Genomic DNA, 22814 nt, shown 5'->3' with positions numbered 1-22814 from the left:
GAGATGAAACTTAAAAGGGAAATGACCTGGCTGAGTCACTCCCATGTTTGCCCAGGCACCCCTGACCGACCTCTCTGAGGTCAGCTAAAAGAGCACCCTGGAGTACAGCGACAATGGCTACCAGTCATACTGCACTGTCTGCTGCCAAAAGGCAATGAGCTGCTGCTGTGTAGCAATGCAGTACCGCGTCTGCCAGCACCCAGGAGACATACGGTGATGGTGAGCTGAGCGGGCTCCTTGCTTGCCATGGTACGGCATCTGCACGGGTAACCCAGGAAAAAAGGCGCGAAACGACTGGTCAGCCATTGCTTTCACGAGGGATGGAGGGAAGGGGGTGCCTGACGATATGTACCCAGAACCACCCTCGACAATGTTTTTGCCCCATCAGGCATGGGGATTTCTACCCAGAATTCAAATGGGCAGCGGAGACTGCGGGAACTGTGGGATAGCTACCCACAGTGCAACGCTCCGGAAGTCGACGGTTGCCTCGGTACTGTGGACGCACTCCGCCAACTAAATGCTGACTAAATGCACTTAGAGCATTTGTGTGGGGACACGCACAATCGACTGTATAAAAATGCTTTCTACAAAACCGACTCCTATAAATTCAACCTAATTTCATTGTGTAGACATAGCCTCAGTTGCACCTGGATGGAAACTTTCCAGAGCTCTGATGCCACCACTGACTCCTTGGGCAGCATGGCCTCACAAATCTACAAATCGGTCTGGGATCTCACCCCTAAACACCAGGGGCCTTTGACAGTGGATTTCTCAGGTCCCAAAGGCCAGTCCTAGACAACGGTAGAGGGGAAATTTATCTATCTTATGTACTTATATATCCCCCATTACTGTAGTATCTGAGTGCCTAACAATTGTTAATGATAGGGAAGTATTATTATCCCCATTTTATAGATGGGGAGCTGAGGCAAAGAGAGACTAAGGATGGCATTTACAAAGGTATTTAGGTGCCTCACTCCCACCTAACTGACTTGCTCAAGGTCACACAGGAAGTCTGTGATGGAGCAGGGACTTGGACCCAGGTCTCCCAAATCCTAGGCTCTTTCCCAACCCATTGTCTCCTATTGGTTACTGAGTTTGCTGAACTGCCTGGTTTGTAGTTGTTTTTGATCAATGACCTGATGCTGCTTTCCCGGAGGGGATGGAAAAGCAGCAAATAATCAAAGGGTTACAGAGACTTCAGCAATTAGAGCAGTTAAAAATAATAATGAGACTTCATTCTGAATTTGGGTGAAGGTCCCTTTTCAGGGACAATGTCAATGTGGTGATTGTTGGGAGCTGGCACGATTCTAATAGGAATAGCCACACTGGATCAGACCAGTGGTCCATCTGGTCCAGTATCCTGTTCCTGGCAGTGGCTAGTACCAGATGATTCAGAGGAAAGTACAAGAGCCCCACAGTTACGGAATAACCTGCCCATAAGGGAAAGGTCTTCCTAACTCCATGCAGTTGATTAATTCTAATTATTTGTATTGTGTGATCAGCCACTGTATTGTCCAATGTATTGTACATAGGTATCATGAAAAGTTGGTGCCTGCCCCAGAGACCTTCCAATCTATGGTGAGAAACACATGGAATAAAACAAACAGGTGGGGAATTACAAGATAGCAATATCTGGGCAATAAGCAGTGGTCACAGTATGCCAGCTGCTTAACCAGTTAGTGAGTGGTTGGCCTGAAGATGAAGGTTTATTGATATTCCTTGTACTTTGCTACCCAAAGTAACATAACAGTGGCTGTTCTCAGTACTATATGTATAAATGTCTAGTCCTTTTCTGAATGAGAGGGAAAGTTACCACCCACCTACTGCAGTCCCTGCCCCTTCTACCTCCCCTAGAGGAACACCTAGCAGTCCAGGAGAAGGGCTCTCCTTATTGGTTCAAAGTTAAGCCACTGTCTGCCTTGGAGAGAAATTTCTGTCCACCCTGTCGGTTGCTGCTGCCAAAGCCACATTGAGACAAGCCTCTCTCTCTCTCTCTCTCACTGCTGCTCCCTGTGCCCAGCAGGAAGGATGGGGCTGGAGCTCTACCTGGATCTGCTTTCCCAGCCCTGCCGAACGGTCTACATCTTCGCAAAGAAGAACAACATCCCCTTTGAGTTCAAGCATGTGGAGCTGTTCAAAGGTGAGTGAGGGGAGCTGAGCCTTTTTACCACTCTGCATCCCATCCCCCCTTGGGGGCTGAGCCTGGTTAGCACCTGTCCATGGGGAACTCAGTCAAATTACACTTCCTGCACTTGTGGAGAGGGGGCAATATTACCCATTTCCTCAAACCCTAAGGAACTGTGGTGCATTTCCTTCTCCCCCATCCCCTCCCCAGGATTTCTGTGCATTTCCCTTCCTCCTTTAAGGACTTTTCTAAAGTGGGATTGTATCAAAATAGTTATTCTGGGTTGATTATAATTTTGGTATCAGTTCTTGTATGACATACTTATTCTGGAATAGGAGGGGCCACGTAGAGGCTCATACAAACATAACTTTTCTGGAATATTCCAGGATAGATATTTTGGTACATTTCCAGGTTGAAAACCCTTCATTATTCTGCTAGTAACAGACTTTACAGAAGTCAGTGAAAGAAGAGCAGTGCAAAGTATGAGAGCCTTTTCTGCTGAGAGGGAGTCTGAGTGGGATAGGGAAGTTTGGAGACAGATGTTACAAGGCCTGGGTGCTGGAAGGCTGAGTCCAAATCTTGGGATCTTTCCTAGTGGGAAAGGAGCTAGAGTTAGAGAGGGCCAGGAGTTTGTGGGGGATGAGAAGTCTGTCTGTATGTGGAGAAGTAGTTTATCCTGTGTGGGATGCAGCACACAAGGGAGATAGGGATTGGGATAAACTGTGTGGCAGTCAGTTTTTCTTGGGGGGTGGGGTAGGAAGATGGGGGTAATAGAGGTTTTAGGGAAAGGGTTGGAAGTTTATGAGGAGATTGGAACGTGAGGTTTGCATGGACATTTGTACACAGCATGGGCTTTACTTCAGGTGAGAAGAAAATAGGCCCAGTCTAAGGACCCCCTAGTATTTAAGGCCTTTTTCCTTTTGTCCCTCTGGTTTGTGTAATTATGACATTGCGGAGTGCAATCCAGACCCGTGAGAGGTTGTGGCACCCCTGTCCTGCAATTTGAGTCCATCACAATGGTTTGCTGCTGTACCTCCCACCTGGGCTGCTCATGAATAGCCTTCCAGCATGCAGGTAACATCCTGAATGTCTGTATAGCTGCAGCCTGCCAGCCACACATCAGTCACACTCTGAATTCCACCAGCCTTGGTACCATTTGCAAGGTGACCCCAATACACTCCCAGTCCCAGATTTTCTCCCCAAAATGTGTTCTGCACTGTCCAGCCCCCGCCTGCACAGTCCAGATACATAGGTCCATTGCTCCTCTAAGGGGATCAACATACAACAGCTTGCTACCCTAAATGGTGTTACCCAAACAATTCACAACACTGGATTAGCTTTGATTAAACAATAAATTAAGCTTATTTAACTATAAAGAGATAGATTTTAAATAAGTACAAGTATAAGGCATTAAAATCAGAAATGATCACTAGCAAAATAAAGATAAAATGCTTCCTAAACTTAACTGTACTAAACTTAACAAACTAGGCTTGGTCCAAGGTGAAATTCTTACCACAAATTTCCAGTAACATTGCTGACCAAGTTTCAGAGTAGCAGCCGTCTTAGTCTGTATCCGCAAAAAGAAAAGGAATACTTGTGGCACCTTAGAGACTAACAAATTTAGGATCTGCTCCCACATCCATAGGCTGTTTCTTTTGTCTTCTTAGGTGCAAGAGAGAGATGAATAGGGAGAGAACCTGGGATGTTTTTGCCCCTCACTTTTATAGGTCTGCCACTCTTTGAAATGCATTATTTTTTTCCACTGAATGCATCCGATGAAGTGAGCTGTAGCTCACGAAAGCTTATGCTCAAATAAATTTGTTAGTCTCTAAGGTGCCACAAGTACTCCTTTTCTTTTTGCGAATACAGACTAACACGGCTGTTACTCTGAAACCTGACATATTCCTCAGATTTCAGAGTAGCAGCCGTGTTAGTCTGTATTCGCAAAAAGAAAAGGAGGACTTGTGGCACCTTAGAGACTAACCAATTTATTAGAGCATAAGCTTTCGTGAGCTACAGCTCACTTCCTCAGATGCATATCGTGGAGACTGCAGCAGGCTTTATATATACACAGAGAATATGAAACAATACCTATTCCCACCCCACTGTCCTGCTGGTAATAGCTTATCTAAAGTGATTTCCAGCACAAATCCAGGTTTTCTCACCCTCCACCCCCCCACACAAATTCACTCTCCTGCTGGTGAATTTGTGTGAGGGGGTGGAGGGTGAGAAAACCTGGATTTGTGCTGGAAATCACTTTAGATAAGCTATTACCAGCAGGACAGTGGGGTGGGAATAGGTATTGTTTCATATTCTCTGTGTATATATAAAGCCTGCTGCAGTCTCCACGATATGCATCTGAGGAAGTGAGCTGTAGCTCACGAAAGCTTATGCTCTAATAAATTGGTTAGTCTCTAAGGTGCCACAAGTCCTCCTTTTCATATTCCTCAGAGTTACCCTTAGTAAAAGTTCAGGCCTGCTGTGAGCACAGAGACAAGGAATCTGGTGGTGAAAGAGGTTTCCTGCTGTGTTTTGCTAAAATGCAGATTTGCCTTGTCTCCCTCTTGCTGTCTTAAGGACCTTGTTTACTACGTCTATGTAAATTGAGTTAAACACACATTCTTTTGTTTAAGATAGGCCTGCTTGACCAGTTCTGCCAAATTGGAGCTATATGGGTTTGAACTTGTGCCACTAACTTCATTCAAGAAGAATTCATAACTTTACATATAATGTTGCTACACACATTTTACCATGAGATTACTGACCGGCAAGCTATTAGTTTTCAAATGATACCTAACAAGGCATATTTTGTACAAAGATTATAGAGTGTGTAGAGTGCGAATACAGGGGTGCATTCAGTCACAGTAATCTACCTGTCTGTTGGCAGATTCCATTCTGGGGAGGAAAATGCCAGGTGGCAATAACCCAGGACACTCATACGAAGGTAAGGGTCCTGGTTACAGACACTGCTCTTGCATTACACAAAAGAGACAGAATCCTACAAAAATGAACTGTCTCCCCTTTCTATCAGAGGTCGGGGGCCCTGAATTGGCCCTCTTCTTCCCCCTGCCACTCTTCGCTCTCTACTTCTCCCGTTCCTCCCCCAGTGTCATCTCAGCAGCTTCTTCTCTCCCTGGAATAGGGACTCACAGAGAGTTCCTGCACTGACTCCTCAGCTGACTAATAGGACTTACAACCAGTTAATAAGCAATGCCGGGTGTTCAGCTGACAAACCATAGGCCTCTCTCCTTTAGAAATAACAACCAAGAACTGTCCCTTGGCATGATGTTATAACAAGATAGTCCTTGGATCTTCTTAAAATGGGTTGGCCTCATCTGGATGGAAAGGGGAAACAAACTGAGCTTTACAGGGCTTTGGCAATAAATATGTGTAACACTGTTTGGTGCCATCTACACAGCAAGAACAGAATTTTCTATAAAGTGGTCAGGAAAATATTGTCTTGTAACATGGCTTTTTGCAGCGTAGATGGGCCTCTTGGGATCCAGCAACCAGAAGATCACTTTGTACGGCAGGAGCCATACAGCTGGCAATCCTAGACAGTGGTCATTTTGGAATTGCAGGGTGTCTAGTTTTACCTGTTCAATTAAATGGGAGCTGTGACCTGGAGGCTGCTTATAACTCAGGAGATTCAATGGTACAGTCATGCATGGGAGTTATGGGCAGTTTCTGCCACCACAGCAAATCAGTATGTTTATATCCATGTGCTGCTTTCTCAAGCTAATGGGCTGATTTTCCTCAAACAACATCTCTGCTCATAGGTCTGAAAGGCCTAGATATGAAAGAGCAAATATTGCTGTCCAATCAACAAGCACTTTTGTTTTCACCAGTATCAGTGGAATCCTGTTGTCCCACCAATAAGAGGAGACATACTTGCTGTCTTTTACCTGGTCATCACATTCTTCCCTCTCCAGTTTTGCTCTGTGACCAGAATCTCAATTGCTTCCTTTTAAATTTGTCCTTCCTCAATAAACTGCCACTTTTCTGGAATTCATCACATTCATTTTGTAGAATTCTTGCAGGGAAACTCAAACAACTGTAATTCTAGTGAGCGCAAGTCAGCAGGCCCTCTCCGCTGTCAGTGCTGCATGAGAAAATAGAGCTTTTGTGTTCCCTGAAAGTGGACACATGCTCTCATAGCCTGTAAAATATGCTGAGGGAAGGGGTAAGAGGGACTGTTTTTGGGGGGAACACAGAGGGGCAGAGCTCAGAGACATCTGTATGTAGCCTCTTGCTGTCATCCTGCCAGCCAGTGCCCCATGATGCATGGGAGAGACACAAAAGAAGGTAAAGCCTGTGAAGGGGTGCACAGCCTAACTGAATCCATTCCACTAGTCCAGCCCCGGGAAACTTTGCCCGGCCTGTTGAGAGAGAGACGGATTCACTGCTAAGGCAATGGCATTATTTGAACTCCCTACTGCGGGGAGCTAAGGGAGAGGCCACTGTGGTTTGATTAGTGTGCTTCTATTCCTGGAATACCCACCTGACTCATCTGTATTGTGGCTGCTTCTGTGGCACTGCTAGGAATACCCTACAGCCATGTCTAGCAAGTTTAGTTGGTTCGTTACAGAGAATCTGCAGGGGAAGGACAGCCTGGGCACTGGACATTGTTTTGTTTAGAGATACCCTGAATGTCTGCATGGGAGCACGATATAGGACTGTGTATTTATCAGCTTGCTTCTGTTTAGACCCCCGCAATTGTTTAAAATGACTGTTACTCATTTACTGACTGCACCTTCCAGCTATATCCATCTGTTTAGGGTGGCCATATTTCCCTATGCTGAATATTGGACTCCTGGTAAAATTACTCGTATTCAAGCTAGTTCAACGGCAATCAATGAGAACTATGCAGTACAAATGTTCAAATTAACATCAAGTTGACTGAGCCCCTGTTAAAAAGAAATACTGTGTAGTTAGATTCTATTTATTTACCTTCTTATCTTTTAGGCTTTAGGGTTCACATAGCGAGAGGTGACACACACACTCCTGTACACCTCTCTCACACAGGAGGGTGACCAACCAACCCGATGCTCCCTGCTCAGTGTTCTCCGCCCTCCCTGCCTGGGTGGGCCCCCGGGACGGACCCGGCTCTCATGGTACCTGGCAACACATGTGGGGGCGCACGCAGGGGCACATGCTCCCCCCCCCAATTTCTGCCAGGGTTCACACCAAATTGTGGCCAGCAGCAGCTTTTTGGCGCTGTGTGGGAGGGAAGGAATGGGAGCTGCTTCCAGCCGCAGCGGAGGTGGGGGAAGAGATGACCTGGGCTGTTGGTGAGCTTAGAGCTCTGTCCGGGGGCTGGTTCTCCGCACAGCACTGGGAGCGGGCTGCACCCCACCGGGGGGAATATGGAGGAGCAGTGGGTCTGGGGGAGGTGAAGGGGCAAAGCAGGGAGAGGACAGTGAGAGGGGGAGTATGTAAAGGGCCAGTGGGTGGGCAGCAGCGGTGACACATAACCGGACGCCGCCTGGTGCCTGCCCGCACTCACCAGCCACCGCAGCTCGCAGCCAGTGCCAGCTGGAAATGGGACAGGGGATGGGGCCCTGCTGGCCAAGAGCCGGCACGCAGCAGGGACTGCACTGATGGATCAGCAAGGGAGCACCCGACCCTGTGCGCTGCAGCTTTGCCCCGCCACCAAACTTGTACCACCACCCCCACCGTCGGCCACTGGACCCCTCCCACTCACCGCTGGTGGGCAGGTGGCTGGTGGGCAGGGATCATGCGGGGTGGGGGAGGCAGAAAATACGGGACAATTTGCCTGTTTTTAAGAAAAAATCAGGACACCTGCATGAGGGCTTAAATATGGGACTTCCCCTTTAAAAACAGGACATCTGGTCACCCTGATCAACTTTGAAACAAAAAAGTGGAGTTCTCAGACATGTGAGTCCTGGGAGAATGGCTGGCCATGGCGAATAGATTGATTTTTCTCTTTTCTGTAAAATATGTTACCCACTTTGCTCTTTCCCTTCTGTCTATTAAACTTCCTTTCCCCTAAGGTCTTATACCTAGGAGTCCTCATTGTTAGTATCCTAACAAGTTTTTTGATTCCATGAACAACTGTGTATGCTACCTATTGAAATTGCTCTAGGAGGCAGGGCAACCACCCTTGTGTACATAACCCCAAGAGAGCTGGAGGTGCTGCTTTGAAATCATTAATTATTTGCAGCGGATCTGGTTCCCATTCAGAAGATGACTCCACAAGTCAGGTCAACACCATGTGACCTGTGAACAGGCTTCTCACATATACTGGCCAGCACAGCCTAGTACAGGAATGGGCAACTTTTGGCACACAGCCCATCAGGGAAAGCCACTGGCAGGCTGGGATGGTTTGTTTACCTGCAGTGTCCGCAGGTTCGGCCTATCGCAGCTCCCACTGGCTAGGTTTCACCATTCCAGGCCAATGGGGGCTACAGGAAGCAGCACGAGCCGAGGGACATGCTGGCTGCCACTTCCCGCAGCCCCCATTGTTGGGGGCGAGGGAACGGCAAATCCCGGCCAATGGGATCTGCGATCGGCCAAACCTGCGGATGCCGAAGGTAAACAAACCATCCCAGCCCACCAGTAGCTTTCCCTGACGGGCTGCGGGCCAAAGGTTGCCGATCCCTGGCCTAGTAGAATGGGGCTACAGTGTTATCTCTGCTAAATTGCAAATATAAAGATCAGTCATAATAATTATCTTTATACATAAATAAATAAACCATTAATCCCATTGAAGCAATGTGAAACCAGTGTTGGTATTAAAGCTTTTCTTTGCAAACCTGAATGGCTTGCTGCAGAGCCATGTGACAGAAATCTCAGCAAGGCTGTATTGTATATGTAAAGCCATCATGAAACAAAAAAATTAGATGTAATTTCTCATTTGTGACAATGGCAGCATGAGAGCTTCCTGTAAGAGGCTCTGAACCAGTCTCCAAGCTGCTTTAATGATTTAGTAGTTCCATCAAGGACACTAATTTTAAGTTCTTAATAGGACTGTTAATAATTAAAGCAGCTTGGAAGCTGGTTCAGAGTATTACACATGGAGCTCTCCTGCTGCCACTGTGATAAAGGACATCATTACTCAGTCGCCGGCTGCCTCTAACAATAGGCTCAGACACCAGGGATAACTAGCATAAAGCGTATATATAAATTCACAGTGCATTTGCTTTGAAAGGTGTTTGTTACCTTGTGAACTTAGACTGCAGGGAAACATGGATGCTGTTTCCCTTTAACCTAAGACCATGATGAACCTACTGTCCAGGATGCACATGCTAATTCCCACATACAGAATCCCCACATTCTGGGATCTTTTGTCTCACTAACATGGACAACAACTAAATCCTCATAGAGACAACTCCCTACAGCCTGCTCTGTCTGTTACAGAATCCAAAAGCCAACCCTAGCTCTGCAGGGAGCTCACTCGGTCAACAGAGCTCAAAATATTGGAGATAATAACCCTTGCCCTTGTACTTTGCCTCAGGGCTGTTCTTTTCTTTGGAAATTTGTTTGAGCCTCTCAGTTAATAGATTTGTTTAACATCAGTGACTATTTGGGGTGGTGAGAGATGCTAGAATGAGACCCCCAAAGAAATCCCCCTTCTGCACAGGATAGCTACAGCAGCTGCGGTGCAGGTCTCACCACTCAGCCCTCCTACCGTGCCTCAACCCTGCTCTGCTGATCTTCACTTTCCTTGGCTGATTCCAGTATTGTTGACCTCAAGTGCCATGAGTCAGACCCCAAAAAATCATGAGGGTTTTTGTTTTTTTTTAAAGGTGATACTGTGGTTTTTCGGTCTGACTTTTGATTTTTTAACTCCTCCTGCCCATCCCCTTTGTGTCTGTGAGGTGGTGATGGTGGGGCTATCCATAAGTTACATAAGGGGGTGGGTGGGTCCTTAATTTTGTGTGTTTGTTTCAGTGTTATTACAACATGTTACAAGAGGTGGGTGGGGCTTGAAAATAATAAAAAGATGTATTACATAATTTATGGACAGCCCGTGTGTGTAGTGTCTGTGCATGCCCGTGTGTGCCTGCCTGCCTGGCTGTGTATGACAACCGGTGTTGATTACTTTCCCAGATTTATTGGGTGAGGTGATTTTGGCCTCTGCTGCAGGAACTCTCACCCCACATCTGCCCATCTCCTACCCAGCAATTAATTCTGCCCCAGCCCCAACCTCCAAATCAGTCCTGCCTCCCGGAGCTCATCAGTTCAGCCCCCGCCCCCATCCGCCCAGCCTCACCTCTGCTCCTTCTAGGGTTCTGCACCCCACTCCCAGGCCTGGGGGCTGCCGTGGGGTCCCCTCTCCGCCTGCCCAGGGCCAGTGTTGCAGCAAGGGACGCGGGAGGAGGGAGCAGAGCTGCCCTGAGGGCTGGGCTCTTTCCGCTGCCCCCTCCCCTCCTGTGAGAATGGCTTTGGGTTGCTGCGGTGAGAGAGGGAGTGAGCGCTAGCTCTCCTGTAGGTGGTCACTCAGCCCAAGAAGGCGGGCAGGTAGGGAAGTCAGCCAGTCAGAGGGCTTTTCCCCTCAGGCCAGGCAAGGTTTCAATTCACTGGAAGGCGGGAAATTTTCCCCTCATGCCAGTTGGGCTCCAGCTCAGCCCCAGTCCTGTCCCATGTGGCAACACTGCGGGCTGGCTCGGTCCTCAGCTGCTCTTAACCCTGCCCGCAAGAGGCCTGCGGTGGAGAGCACAGGTTCAGCCGTGCCCCTTGAGGGGCTCAGCAGGAACACTGGGCCTAGCGACACCCCCACCGGGAGCCCTGACTGAGCTAGACAAGGACATAGGGGCTTGGGGTTTAGTCCCCACTTGCTACCTGCCCCAGCAATACTCCAGTAGGTGCCCCTGAGCCAAATTACACTCAAGGGAGTGTGGGGTGGAAAAGGGTGATTTTAAATGGTTGGAAGCCAAGTAATTTCATTTAAAAAATTACTAACGATATTGTGTTTTAAGAAACACGCAAAAGTCGGCCAGCCCTTACTAGTCATCCCTCTTACAGCCACCTCAGGGATGTGACTCTCACCATTTGAGTCGCAGGGGTTCTTTTACAAACCCTTGGGGACACCATGACTGAGACCATGCAAAATCACAATTATTAAGCATGGCTATTTTATGATTAAAGAAAGGAAAAGAAAATCTAAAACAAAACAAATGATAGAACATCAGGGATCAACTGGTTACTTCCGTTACAATCTCATTGAATCATAGAAATGTAGGGCTGGAAGAAACACTAGAAAGTCTTTGAGTCCAGCCCCTTTTGCTGAGGCAGGACAAATAAACCAAGACCATCCTGACAGGTGTTTGTCTGACGTTTTCTTAAAAACCTCCAATACTGGGGAGTCCACAACTGCCCTTGGAAGGCTATTGCAGAGCTTAACAACCCTTAGAGTTAGAAAGTTTTCCCTAATATCTAACCTAGATCTCTCTTGCTGCAGATTAAGCCCATTACGTCTTGTCCTACTTTCAGTGGTCCTGGAGAGCAACTGATCATCATCCTCTTTACTATAGACCTTAACATATTTGAATGCTGTTACCAGGTACCCCCTCAGTCTTCTTTTCTCAAGACTAAAAATACCCAGTTTTCTTAACCTTTCCCCAGAGGTCAGGTTTTCTAAACCTTTTATTAATTGTGTTGTTCTCCTCTGGACTCTCTCCAATTTGTGAACATCTTTCCCAAAGTGTAACACCTACAATTAGACACAGTAGTCCATCTGAGGCCTCGCTAGTGCCAAGTAGAGCAGGACAATTACCACCTGTGTCTTACATACAACGTTTCTGTTAAGGCACCCCAGAATTATATTAGCTTAGTGAGGCCTACTGTGTCCAATTCTGGGTTCCACACTTTGGAAAATATGTTCACAAATTGGAGAGAGTCCAGAGGAGAGCAACACAATTAAAAGGTTTAGAAAACCTGACCTCTGGGGAAAGGTTAAGAAAACTGGGTATGTTTAGGCTTGAGAAAAGAGGACTGAGGGGGGACCTGGTTATTGGCTCATATTCATTTTGTGATCCACTATCCTTTTCAGTAGTACTACTGCCTAGCCAGTTGTTTCCCATTTTGTAGTGGTACATTTGATTTTCTTCCTCCTTTCCTTTGCATTTGTCTCTATTGAATTTCATCCTGTTTATTTCAGACCAATTCTCTAACTCGTCAAGGTAGTTTTGAATTCTAATCCTGTCCTCCGAAGTGCTTGCAACCTCTCCCAGCTTGGTGTCATTCACAAAGTTTATAAGCATAATCTCCACTCCATTATCCAAGTCATTAATAAAAATATTGAATAGTACCAGACCCTGTGGGACTCCACTAGATGATACATCCTCCCAGTCTGACAGCAAACCATCTCTTTTATATGTCTCTCTTTGCAGTGGAGAGCGTTTAACAAAGATTACACCCTGGAGAGTGAGGAGCACTTTCCTGATATAGTATACATATCTACTGTACCAGCAAAGCACTCCTAATACGGATGCAGTTATACTGGCATGATGCTTATTCCAGTCCCCAACCTTCACTCCCAGTTAAATAAGATTTCCCGGTAAGCGCATGTTTTTGCCAGTATAATGCACTACAAGCATCTCCCAGCAGAGCTATGTGGGTCAGGGATTACACCTCATCACACTGCTGATTGACAGCGGTATGTGTATATATATATATATATATATACACACACACACGCACACCTCCGTGTTATCATGGACAGGAAATTTCCCACATTCCATTGTCTCATTATGTACCCTATTTTTCTTTCTTATCCAGTTTGCACGTTTTCCAAGGTTCTTGAACATCTATAGCAAAATATTTCTAGAAAAACTGCAAAAATTATAGTTACCTATTAATTTTAGCAAACCTCAACTAAACATTACCTTGTCCTTGATGATTTTCACATGTATCAAGAACAAGAGCCTAATCACAGTTTAATACATTTCTAGTGCAAAGCATGGTAGAAGGGTGATTCATACAGCTTAAATAGAGGGCCTTTAAAAATACATAATATTTGCTCCATAATATAAACTATATAATACTAACTAACTAGCACTGACAGGAATCAAATGTCTGAATCCTAATGCAACATCCTGAACTGCTCCATGCCATTGGCAGACCTGAGCAGTTTGCAAAGTTCACAGATAGCTTATGTTCTGACTCTTTAATTTATGCCCCTTTTTAATCTGAAACATGCACATGTAGGAAAACTCTAACAGAACACCATGAAGTGAAGGCAGAATGTTCTTATGGGTTTGACTGATCCTCATTCATGCATGGTCTAGTTACGTATAAGCTAGGTGCTTGCTTCAGTTTTCACAGGTTTAGATACTTCTGACCATGGACTATCATATTTTAATTGTTTTTAGGGCAACATTATAGGGAAGAGTTTGGCAAAGTGAACATCCTAAAGAAAGTGCCAGCACTGAAGGATGGAGTCTTCACCTTAGCAGAGAGGTAAGAATTCAATCCCCAAATACCATTACTGAGGGATAAGCTGATTAAATTCAGGGGTTGGGAAGTATCATTCCCTATGTCTGATTAAAAAGAAAATTCAGAATTTGCCATATGCATTTATGGATTAGACCGATTGATGGTCTGCTTTAGTATCTCAGCTCCTATGTTCCTGCAAAGAAAGGAGATGGTAGGGACTTGACTCACATGCAGTGTTATCATTTAGATGTTTAAAGCTGGGAATGGGCAATGGGATGGGTCACTTGATGATTACCTGTTCTGTTCAGTTTCTCTGAAGCACCTGGCATTGGCCACTGTCAGATGACAGCATACTGGGCTAGATGGACATTTGGTCTAACCCAGTATGACCATTCTTGTGTTCTTATGTTCTTAAATCTATGCACATATTTCAAATATATGATATGATTCAGACTTGGAGCTGGTCCTCTTTGGTTAGATGTAATTGAAATTGTGGAGTAGCCATTTCTAGCTTAATTGGTCGTTATTTATGGGGAACCAAGGATTTTCTAGCATGGGCTGGAGCAGGACAATACAGTGTTTGTCTCATGTGCCTCTCTGCTGGCCCTGAAGCGGTTAATTTAACTGACACTCATGCTTGGGCTGTGGGTGCCCACTTAAAATGTTTTGCAATTACCTTTTCACATTTGAAACCTCTTGACACTGCCAAAAAATGATAAAAATCATACACAAAGATTTAAAATTCGTACCTTTTAACATCTCAGGTTATTGTAATAAAAAATCTCATTTACTTTGTTTGCTTTTCTGCATTTGTTAGCTTCCATGATGAAAACATACTATTGTTATTTTGTATTATTTGTGTTACCATAGCACCTAGGATCTTAGGCATGGGTTTTGCCATCTGGTTCTCATGTGCATGCACTACACAACAAAGTCTTGGGTTACGAACACTGCAGAGGAATGTTTAAAGCTAAACAAACAAAAAAAACTTTTACTCTGAAATACAAAATCATGGCAACATTTCTGTTTATGTTAGTCACTCAGATACTACAGCGACAAAGGTCATATAAGCATCAGACAGATAAAACCTCGTTTTTATTTTACAAAATGACCTGTCTGCATCCTTTGAAAAGCCTTATCTCAGCAGGCTTACACTGTCATCATGCTAAAATAGTTCAATGATATCTGTATCAAAATGGCAAGGGCTGCCTGTATTTTCTTTCTTTACTTTTGTCAGTATAGATTTTTCTATGGGACTCACTCCCCAGCACAATAGCTGACCATACATCATTGCAAATTACCAAGATTTTTAACCGGCTGATTTCTCCTGCCTGCTCGTGATGACACAAACACTGGATGGCAACAAACACCAAGGGCCGGATCCTGCAAGCTCTCTGTGCAAGCAATTCCCTTGAACTCACGAGGGTGGGTGGGGAGATCTTGCAAGATAGGGCCTTTATGAAGATGATTGGAGGGGGATGCCACTTAAAGAGAGCTTCTGTGGGTACACAAACCCCTTGGAAATCTGCAGTGATGAGAGAGGCATCAGAAAAGTACAGCTGCTAATGGGTTTTTAGCAAAATATTGTCTACAGATTATTATTAGTGTTAGCAGTAGTAATAGCAGTGTTAGTGGAGTGCCTAGGATCACTAGTCATGGACCAGGACTCCATTGTGCTAGGCACTGTACAAACACTGGTTTCATCTTGAGGCTTAATTTTCCTACAGGTTAAAGTTCTGAAAGGAGCCTACAACAGTTCGGTGCCCAGCTCGGACTGACTGTCCGTGGGAATTGAGTGGCTCCCTCCATTAGGCTCCTTTGAAAATCCAAGCCCCAACACTTTTTAGTGGAAGCAACATTAGGAAAGGGGGAGGAGAGATTGATGCAGCTGAATATATTCTTTCACCTTATCTGCCCCACTGTTTGTCTCCCGTTAATTTCTGGACAGCACTGCAATTCTTCTGTATCTGAGCAGGAAGTACAACACCCCTGATCACTGGTACCCGTCTGACATACAGAAACGGGCCCGGGTAGATGAATACCTGTCATGGCATCATACCAACATCCGGGCTAATGCTCCCAAGACCTTGTGGATCAAGGTAAGAAGATTAAATGCTAAAAGCTCAGAATACTAGTATTTCCTCACTGGACATGGGACATTTAAACAGCTCCTATACAAAGCAAGTTTGTCTCCCCAAAATAGCACACTTGGCCCCATACCCAGCTGAGAGGAAACTCACTTAGGCAATTGTTCCCAGTTCCTTAGTATTTGGATGAGGGAAGGAAGGCTTTGGTAACAACTTTCCCTTAAAAATATCAGTCTAACACAGAAGGTCTGAACCTCACCAGGGAAGCACAGATCTTTATAGATCTTCAGAAAGGGAAGCTGCTTCAGTGCAGGCTGTACAAGCCCACCCAGACCCGGTACCCTAGGGATTACTCAGGCAGCTAGTCCCTGCTGAAGCCTGCGCTGCTGCACCTTCACCGCTAGATTAAAGATCGCTCAGGTATGTGTACACAAACCGCATCACACCCTGTGGTTTTAGTATAGACATAGCCAAAGAGAGAGCTTGGAGGTGTGAATAGAGCCTGGGTTCCTTTTGCTTCCCTTGTGCATGCTCTGCAAAACAAAGCTGAAAGGCTTGTATTCTTTAATCACAGCTCCCCTGCAGACTCACCAATTATGAAATCTGTAGGAGACTGTCTGCTTCCAGCACACACAGATGCTAGTCCAAAATGGGAACAAGAATAGAAATAATGGGGTTACACTCTGTGCGGAGAGTTGCCAGTAAACATGTAATAATTTCATCTTGCTTGTTGTAACTTTGCCCTTGTCAGTAATTGACTAAACACTTTGGGGCTTGTTTAGCTTCCTGTTCTGTTGACATGGGAGTACAGTTGGCTAAACGCCACAAAGAAGAAACACAAATATAAGTCACGTATGCAACATACAATTGCTTCCAATCTCTGCAACCTGCTCTCACAAGGCTTCAAAGAAAATTAAAAATGGAAGTTAAACCCTATTGAGGAAACAAGAAAGGAGCAAAAACTCTGACGAGTGAAGTCTAAAAATATAATTAGGAAGGCCAAAAAAAAGTGAACAGTTAGCCAAAGACTCAAAAAGTAATAGCAAAAAAATTTTAAGTACATCAGAAGCAGGAGGCCTGATAAACAATCAGTGGGGCCCTGGGATGATCAAGATACTAAAGGAGCACTCAAGGACGATAAGGCCATTGAGGAGAAACTAAATTAACTCTTTGCATCAGTCTTCACTGCTGAGGATGTGAGGGAGATTCCCATTCTTTTTAGAGCCATTCTTTTTAGGTGACAAATCTGAGGAACTGTCCCAGATTGAGGTGTCATTAAAGGAGGTTTTGGAACAAATTGATAAGTTAAACAGTAATAAGTCACCAGGACCAGCTGGTATTCACCCAAGAGTTCTGAAGGAACTCAAATGTGAAATTGCAGAACTAGTAACTGTGGTTTGTAACCTATTGTTTAAATCAGCTTCTGTAACAAATGACTGGAGGATGGCAAATTTGACATCAATTTTTAAAAAGGGCTCCAGAGGTGATCCTGGCAATTACAGGCCAGTAAGCCTAACTTCAGTACCAGGCAAACTGGTTGAAACTATAGGAAAGAACAGAATTGTCAGACACATAGATGAACATAATTTGTTATGGAAGAGACAACATATGTTTTGTAAAGGGAAATCTTGCCTCACCAATCTACTGGAATTCTCTGAGGGGGTCAACAAGCATGTGGACAAGGGGGATACAGTGGATATAGTGTACTTAGATTTCCAGAAAGCCTTTGACAAGGTCCCTCACCAAAAGCTCTTAAACAAAGTAAGCTGTCATGGGATAAGAGGGAAGGTTCTCTCATGGATCGGTAACTGGTTAAAAGATAGGAAACAAAGGGTAGGAATAAATGGTCAGTTTTCAGAATGGAGAGAGGTAAACAGTGGTGTCCCCCAGGGGTCTGTACTGGGGCCAATCCTATTCAACATATTCATAAATGATCTGGGAAAAGGTGTAAACAGTGAGGTGGCAACATTTGCAGATGATACAAAACTGCTCAAGATAGTTAAGTCCAAAGCGGACTGAAGAGCTGTAAAAGGATCTCACAAAACTGGCTGACTAGGCAACAAAATGACAGATGAAATTCAATGTTGATAAATGCAAAGTAATGCACATTGGAAAACATCATCCCAACTATACATATAAAATATAAATAAGCTGTTACCCCTTAAGAAAGAGATCTTGGAGTCATTGTGGATAGTTCTCTGAAAACATCCACTCAATGTCCAGTGGCAGTCAAAAAAGCTAACAGAATGTTGGGCATCATTAAGAAAGGGATAGATAATAAGACAGAAAGTATTATATATATAAATATCTATATAAATATCTATATAAATCCATGGTTCGCCCACATTTTGAATACTGTGTGCAGATGTGGTCGTCCCATCTCAAAAAAGATATATTGGAATGGGAAAAGGTTTAGAAAGGGGCAACAAAAATGATTAGGCGTATGGAACAGCTTCCGTATGAGGAGAGATTAATCAGATTGGGACTTGTCATCTTGGAAAAGAGATGACTAAGAGGTGATATGATAGAGGTCTATAAAATCATGACTGGTGTGGAGAGAGTAAATAAGGAAGTGTTATTTACTCCTTCTCATAACACAAGAACTGGAGGTCACCAAATGAAATTAATAGCAGCAGGTTTAAAATAAACAAAAGGATGTATTTCTGCACACAACACACAGTCAGTCTGTGGAACTCTTTGCCACAGGATGTTGTGAAGGCCAAGACTATAACAGGCTTCAAAAAAGAACTAGATAAATTCATGGAGGATAGGTCCATCAATGGCTATTAGTCAGGAAGGACAGGGATGGTGTCCCTAGCCTCTGTTTGCTGGAAGCTGGGAATGGGTGACGGGATGGATCATTTGATGATTACCTGTTCTGTTCATTCCCTCTGGGGCACCTGGCATTGGCCAGAGTTGGAAGACAGGTTACTGAGGTACATGGACCTTTGGTCTGACCCAGTATGGCCATTTTTATGTGCTTATGTTCTAATCCAACTTAATCTCGCTGCTGATTAGATAACCCTGGTCCAGGAAGTAGCTGCTGGAACACTGGAGGTAGGGAAGGATATAAAACCACTCTGTAGCACAGGGCACACTAACTAGGATATGGGAGAAGACAAACTGTCCCTAGAATGGGAAAAGGAGGAAGATGCTGTCCCAAGCCACTACACAGAAATGCTATGATTCACCGTTGGAACATCTGACCTAGGAATGTATGGGATTATCTATACCAGAAGTCTTTAAATCAAGACTGGATATCTTTCTAAAAGATATGCTATAGCTCAAACAGATGTTATGGGCTTGATGGAGAAATTGCAGGATGAGGTTTACTGGCCTGTGATATGCAAGAGAACCGACTAGATGATCTTAACGGTCCCTTCTGGCCTGAAAGATCTATGACACATCCAGTTCTGAATAAACTATGCTGAGCTCCAGCATTGCTTCTGAACCAAGTAATAAAACTTCTTCTTGATTCACTTGGTGATCCCTGGAAAATAAATGCAGGATTTGTATCTTTTTAATTTATAATATCAAATTAAAACCATATGACTGTTGTGTTCCTTGCCATGGAGAAGAGCCAGGCGTTGGGTGGAGTAAACACAGAGGGGATTCTTTATTCAGGATGCCGGACTTACAAAGACCTTGTAGCAACCTTTGATTCTAACTGGGAATGTAAATAACCATTAGAACAGGATACCAAGGGGTGTGTACGTTCTCCATCAGTTGGAGTCTTTCAATCAAGACGGGATGTCTTTCTAAAAAACAAAAATACTGTAGTTCAGCCACAAGTTATCTTTATGCAGGAATCACTGGGTGAAGTTCAATGGCAAAGGTAACACTAGATGATCATAATGGTCCCTTCTGGCCTTGAAATCTATGAATATATAGCCCACATGCTAAGGAACACTGCTTGTGCTTCATATTGTTGCCACATAGAATCTGCTTAAATTCTGGCCTGGATTAAGCAATCATGGAATGAATTGCTGTATATGCTAATGATTAGGAGACATTTGCTCCCAGTTTCACCTGCAAAAATCTGTGATCAGAGTTCTGCTTTCCTGTCACGGTGCCTGGTATGTGGCTACAAAAGAAAGAGAAAATCTCAGGTCAGACTGTCAGAAAACAGGGCCGATACCCCAAACTGGCGGTATATTCTATAATTAGATTTCACCAAACCAGTAACAAATGTGCGCTCCTGGACTACTGAATTAGTCTAACCATGGAGCCATGACCAGTCCCCTTAAGCTCTCCAGCACCTTTTTATCACCCAGATAAAGTGGACTTTATGATGAAAGTTTATTAAAACCAGAAATCACCAAAGCCAATTTCTCTAGTAAACTAACCTAATATTTATTAGCTAAGAAAAAGAAATGAGCGTTACTGAGAGGTTAAAGCAGGTAAAATACATAACAGGTGAGTCAAAGTTTGTAAGTCCAAAGTGACAGCAGAGATGGTGTATCTGCTTAGTTCTCCATAAGTCTCTCAGGGCTTCCCAAAATGGCTTTGGGGACCTCTCTCTTTTATTTGGAACACCCCCTAACAGCATCCAAATGGATGAGAGATGCAGAATCATTCTCAGGTTCCCTTTTTATAGTTGAAAAGTCTGGCAAGCGTTTCCATCACTGCAGGGGTCTTGTTTTATTGATTAAATGCAGACCAAGTTTGTAGATCTTCCATTGTCTTACATAATGATCCATACTTTGAAGTTAACAACCTTTTCATTTAAAGTTTAAGGCTTCACACCCCGGTTGATGGGCCATTCAATTATTGTGACATCCTAATACATTTAGTTATAGACATCCAGACAATTTCATTAGTTTTCATGAACAATGTGACAACTCTTATCCTAACACATCTTTGATCTAAGGCAGGGATCTAAGGGGTTCTCAAACTTCATTGCACCACGACCCCCTTCTGACAACAAAAATTACTACATGACCCCCAGTGTGTGGGGGGGAGAGAGTGGGGGACAAAGCCCAAGCCCAGAGGCTGCAACCCCAGGCTGAGTGCCTGTAACCTGAGCCCCACCACCCAGAGATGAAGCCCTCAGGTTTCAACCCCAGGGGTTAGGCTCAGGCTTCGGCTCTGGTGACTCCATTAAAATGGGGTCGTGACTCACTTTGGAGTCCTGACCCACAGTTTGAGAACTGCTGATCTAAGGTTAATTAAGTACAAAGATAGCAATTACAGGAAACAGGTGAAGACAATAACATAATTTCACTAGCTTTCACGCATCTAAAGCAAATGTAATTACCAGGTACATGTAATATGATAACATCCCTTTTTGTTCTGTTCTAACAAGTGAATTTGTACACTTAATACTTCCTTGAGGTTTTGACCTGAGCTGGCTAGCTGTCAGCTCCACTTTCCCAAAATAAACAAGAGGCTTAACCAGAAGCCATAGCAGGAGGAAGCTGTGAAGTTGTGAAACACTGAGGGTTTTTATTCTGTGCACTGCTTTGGACACGATTGCTTTGACTGTGAGCATTTTGAAGGATAAAGGATCATCTTTTAATGAAAGCTGAGATCTTGCCACATGTGAATATAGCATCACTTCAAACTGATCCTAGATTGTATGACGTGATGATCAGTAAATTTAGTGGATCCCATTTGCAAAGGCAAAGGAAATCCAGTGCAAGTATATCTATGGAGGCTAAGTCTATTCCCTTCTCCCTAAACAGGTGCTCATTCCCCTCTTCACAGGCCAGACACTGCCTCCGGAGAAGCTGCAGGAGGTTATGGATGAGCTGGCTATTTCCCTGAAGCAATTTGAGGAGAAATTCCTTCAGAACAAGCCGTTCATCCTGGGCAGTGAGATCTCCCTGGCAGACCTAGTGGCTATTGTGGAGCTCATGCAGGTGAGTAGTGGATTGTAATCATGAAGACTCAGCACAAGGAAAAGATGGTATTGTCTAACTACCTGGGGATGAGCAGCATGTTTCCCTAGAGCAGGAATGCAGATCTAATTCAGCAGAGGGCTGGATTCCTATATTAAAATATTGTCCTCCAGACCTACCTATTCTTCCCCACAGCAGACCCACAAGATACCAACTTGAAACTCCTCCAGTAGCAAAGCTGGGGGGAGCTTTTTTTTTTAATCAAATTAAGTGGATCATACCGAGATTGGTTGCTCGGTCCCAGGCCATCAGAGCTGGGATCCTGCAGAGCAAGAGCATTTCCCGCTCTTAATTCCATGTCCCAGTGACTAACAAATAGCAGTGCTGCATCTCTGCAGTGAAGAATTTCAGAGGGTGGGACAGGCAGAAAGTAGAGGGGAAGCCCCCCAACTAAAACCTCAGCTTAAGTTACAATGGTGGTGGTGGTCTCATATGTTGCTACCTGGTTTAGCATTCCTCACTACAAATAACAAGTAGGCAATAGCATTCACCAATGGGATCTCTAGCCCCATCTCTTTAATGCTGTTGCTGAGCATTACTCAAATAAGTGTTAGCCACATCCTGTGTCATCATCAAGTAAAAGGGGCCACTGTTGTCAGGAGTGGATTTGGGACTATTAAAACGCATGAAGAAATACAGTCCAGTTGGGTTTTTTTCCAGATGCACAGGTAGACTAGGAGATCTCCCAACCTTTCTGATTCTCTTCCATGAGTTCCCCCTGACCCCACCCCACACACACACTTAGTGGTGACTTCCCTTGTGGAAGCTTCAGCATTTCTCACTTCAGTTACGTCTCTCTATGCAGCCCATTGGAGTAGGTTGTGACATCTTTGAAGACAGACCCAAGCTGTCAGAATGGCGCAACCGGGTGGAGGAAGCTGTGGGGAAGGAACTCTTCCAGGAAGCACACGAGATTATCCTGAATATCAAGGAACTCAGCAACATCCAAATTGACCCACAGCTGAAAGAGCATCTGGCGCCTGTGCTGAGGAAAATAATGAAATGAGCTAACGTTCTGTTACCATTTGATCTGCATCTTTCCACCATCTTGCTCCCCCAACCCCCTCTCCAGCACCATGAGTAAGTGCCCTTCATAAGGAGGAAAGAACACTGCAGCACTTTCCATGTGAAAAATGCAACCCTCCCTTAGTCCATTGTAGCATCCTCAGGGACAGAAGCTGGGGAAATCTTAGAATCTGAAGCTGTAAATTCACAGGAAGCATCTGAGAACAAATAAAGAGGCAGCAAATCTTTTCGGGGGGAGGGCTTTGTGACTTTTTTGTTGTCATATTTGCTTTCAGG

The 22814-nt window shown here is 44.6% G+C and overlaps 1 protein-coding gene across 2 annotated transcripts; it reads left to right on the top strand.

The window, feature by feature from the left end:
* The first annotated feature begins 1894 nt into the window (after positions 1-1894).
* Positions 1895-22765, top strand: LOC311531791 (glutathione S-transferase theta-1-like). Of its 2 annotated transcripts, XM_084649500.1 has the most exons (6): positions 1896-2140; positions 5013-5069; positions 13462-13549; positions 15474-15624; positions 21297-21473; positions 22318-22765. In XM_084649500.1, the coding sequence occupies exons 1-6, from the start codon at positions 2029-2031 to the stop codon at positions 22516-22518; spliced, it is 786 nt and encodes a 261-aa protein (XP_084505626.1). In that variant the 5' UTR covers positions 1896-2028; the 3' UTR covers positions 22519-22765. The 2 variants fall into 2 exon arrangements, with proteins under 2 accessions (XP_084505627.1, XP_084505626.1); XM_084649501.1 differs by lacking the exon at positions 5013-5069 and having other exon boundaries at positions 1895-2140.
* The last annotated feature ends 49 nt before the right edge of the window (positions 22766-22814 follow it).

Source organism: Lepidochelys olivacea (assembly GCF_965140295.1).
Source record: "Lepidochelys olivacea isolate rLepOli2 genome assembly, chromosome: 15".
NCBI lineage: Eukaryota > Metazoa > Chordata > Testudines > Cheloniidae > Lepidochelys > Lepidochelys olivacea.
Note: the sequence above shows the minus strand (reverse complement) of the source record. Positions and strands in the feature narration are given on the sequence as shown.

Bases quoted from the DNA above. Each gene is read 5' to 3' on its own strand.
- LOC311531791 (XM_084649500.1), top strand. From the start codon at position 2,029: ATGGGGCTGGAGCTCTACCTGGATCTGCTTTCCCAGCCCTGCCGAACG. The intron at 13,550-15,473 runs GTAAGAATTCAA...ATTTCTGGACAG, and splicing joins GTCTTCACCTTAGCAGAGAG to CACTGCAATTCTTCTGTATC. The intron at 15,625-21,296 runs GTAAGAAGATTA...CTCCCTAAACAG, and splicing joins CCAAGACCTTGTGGATCAAG to GTGCTCATTCCCCTCTTCAC.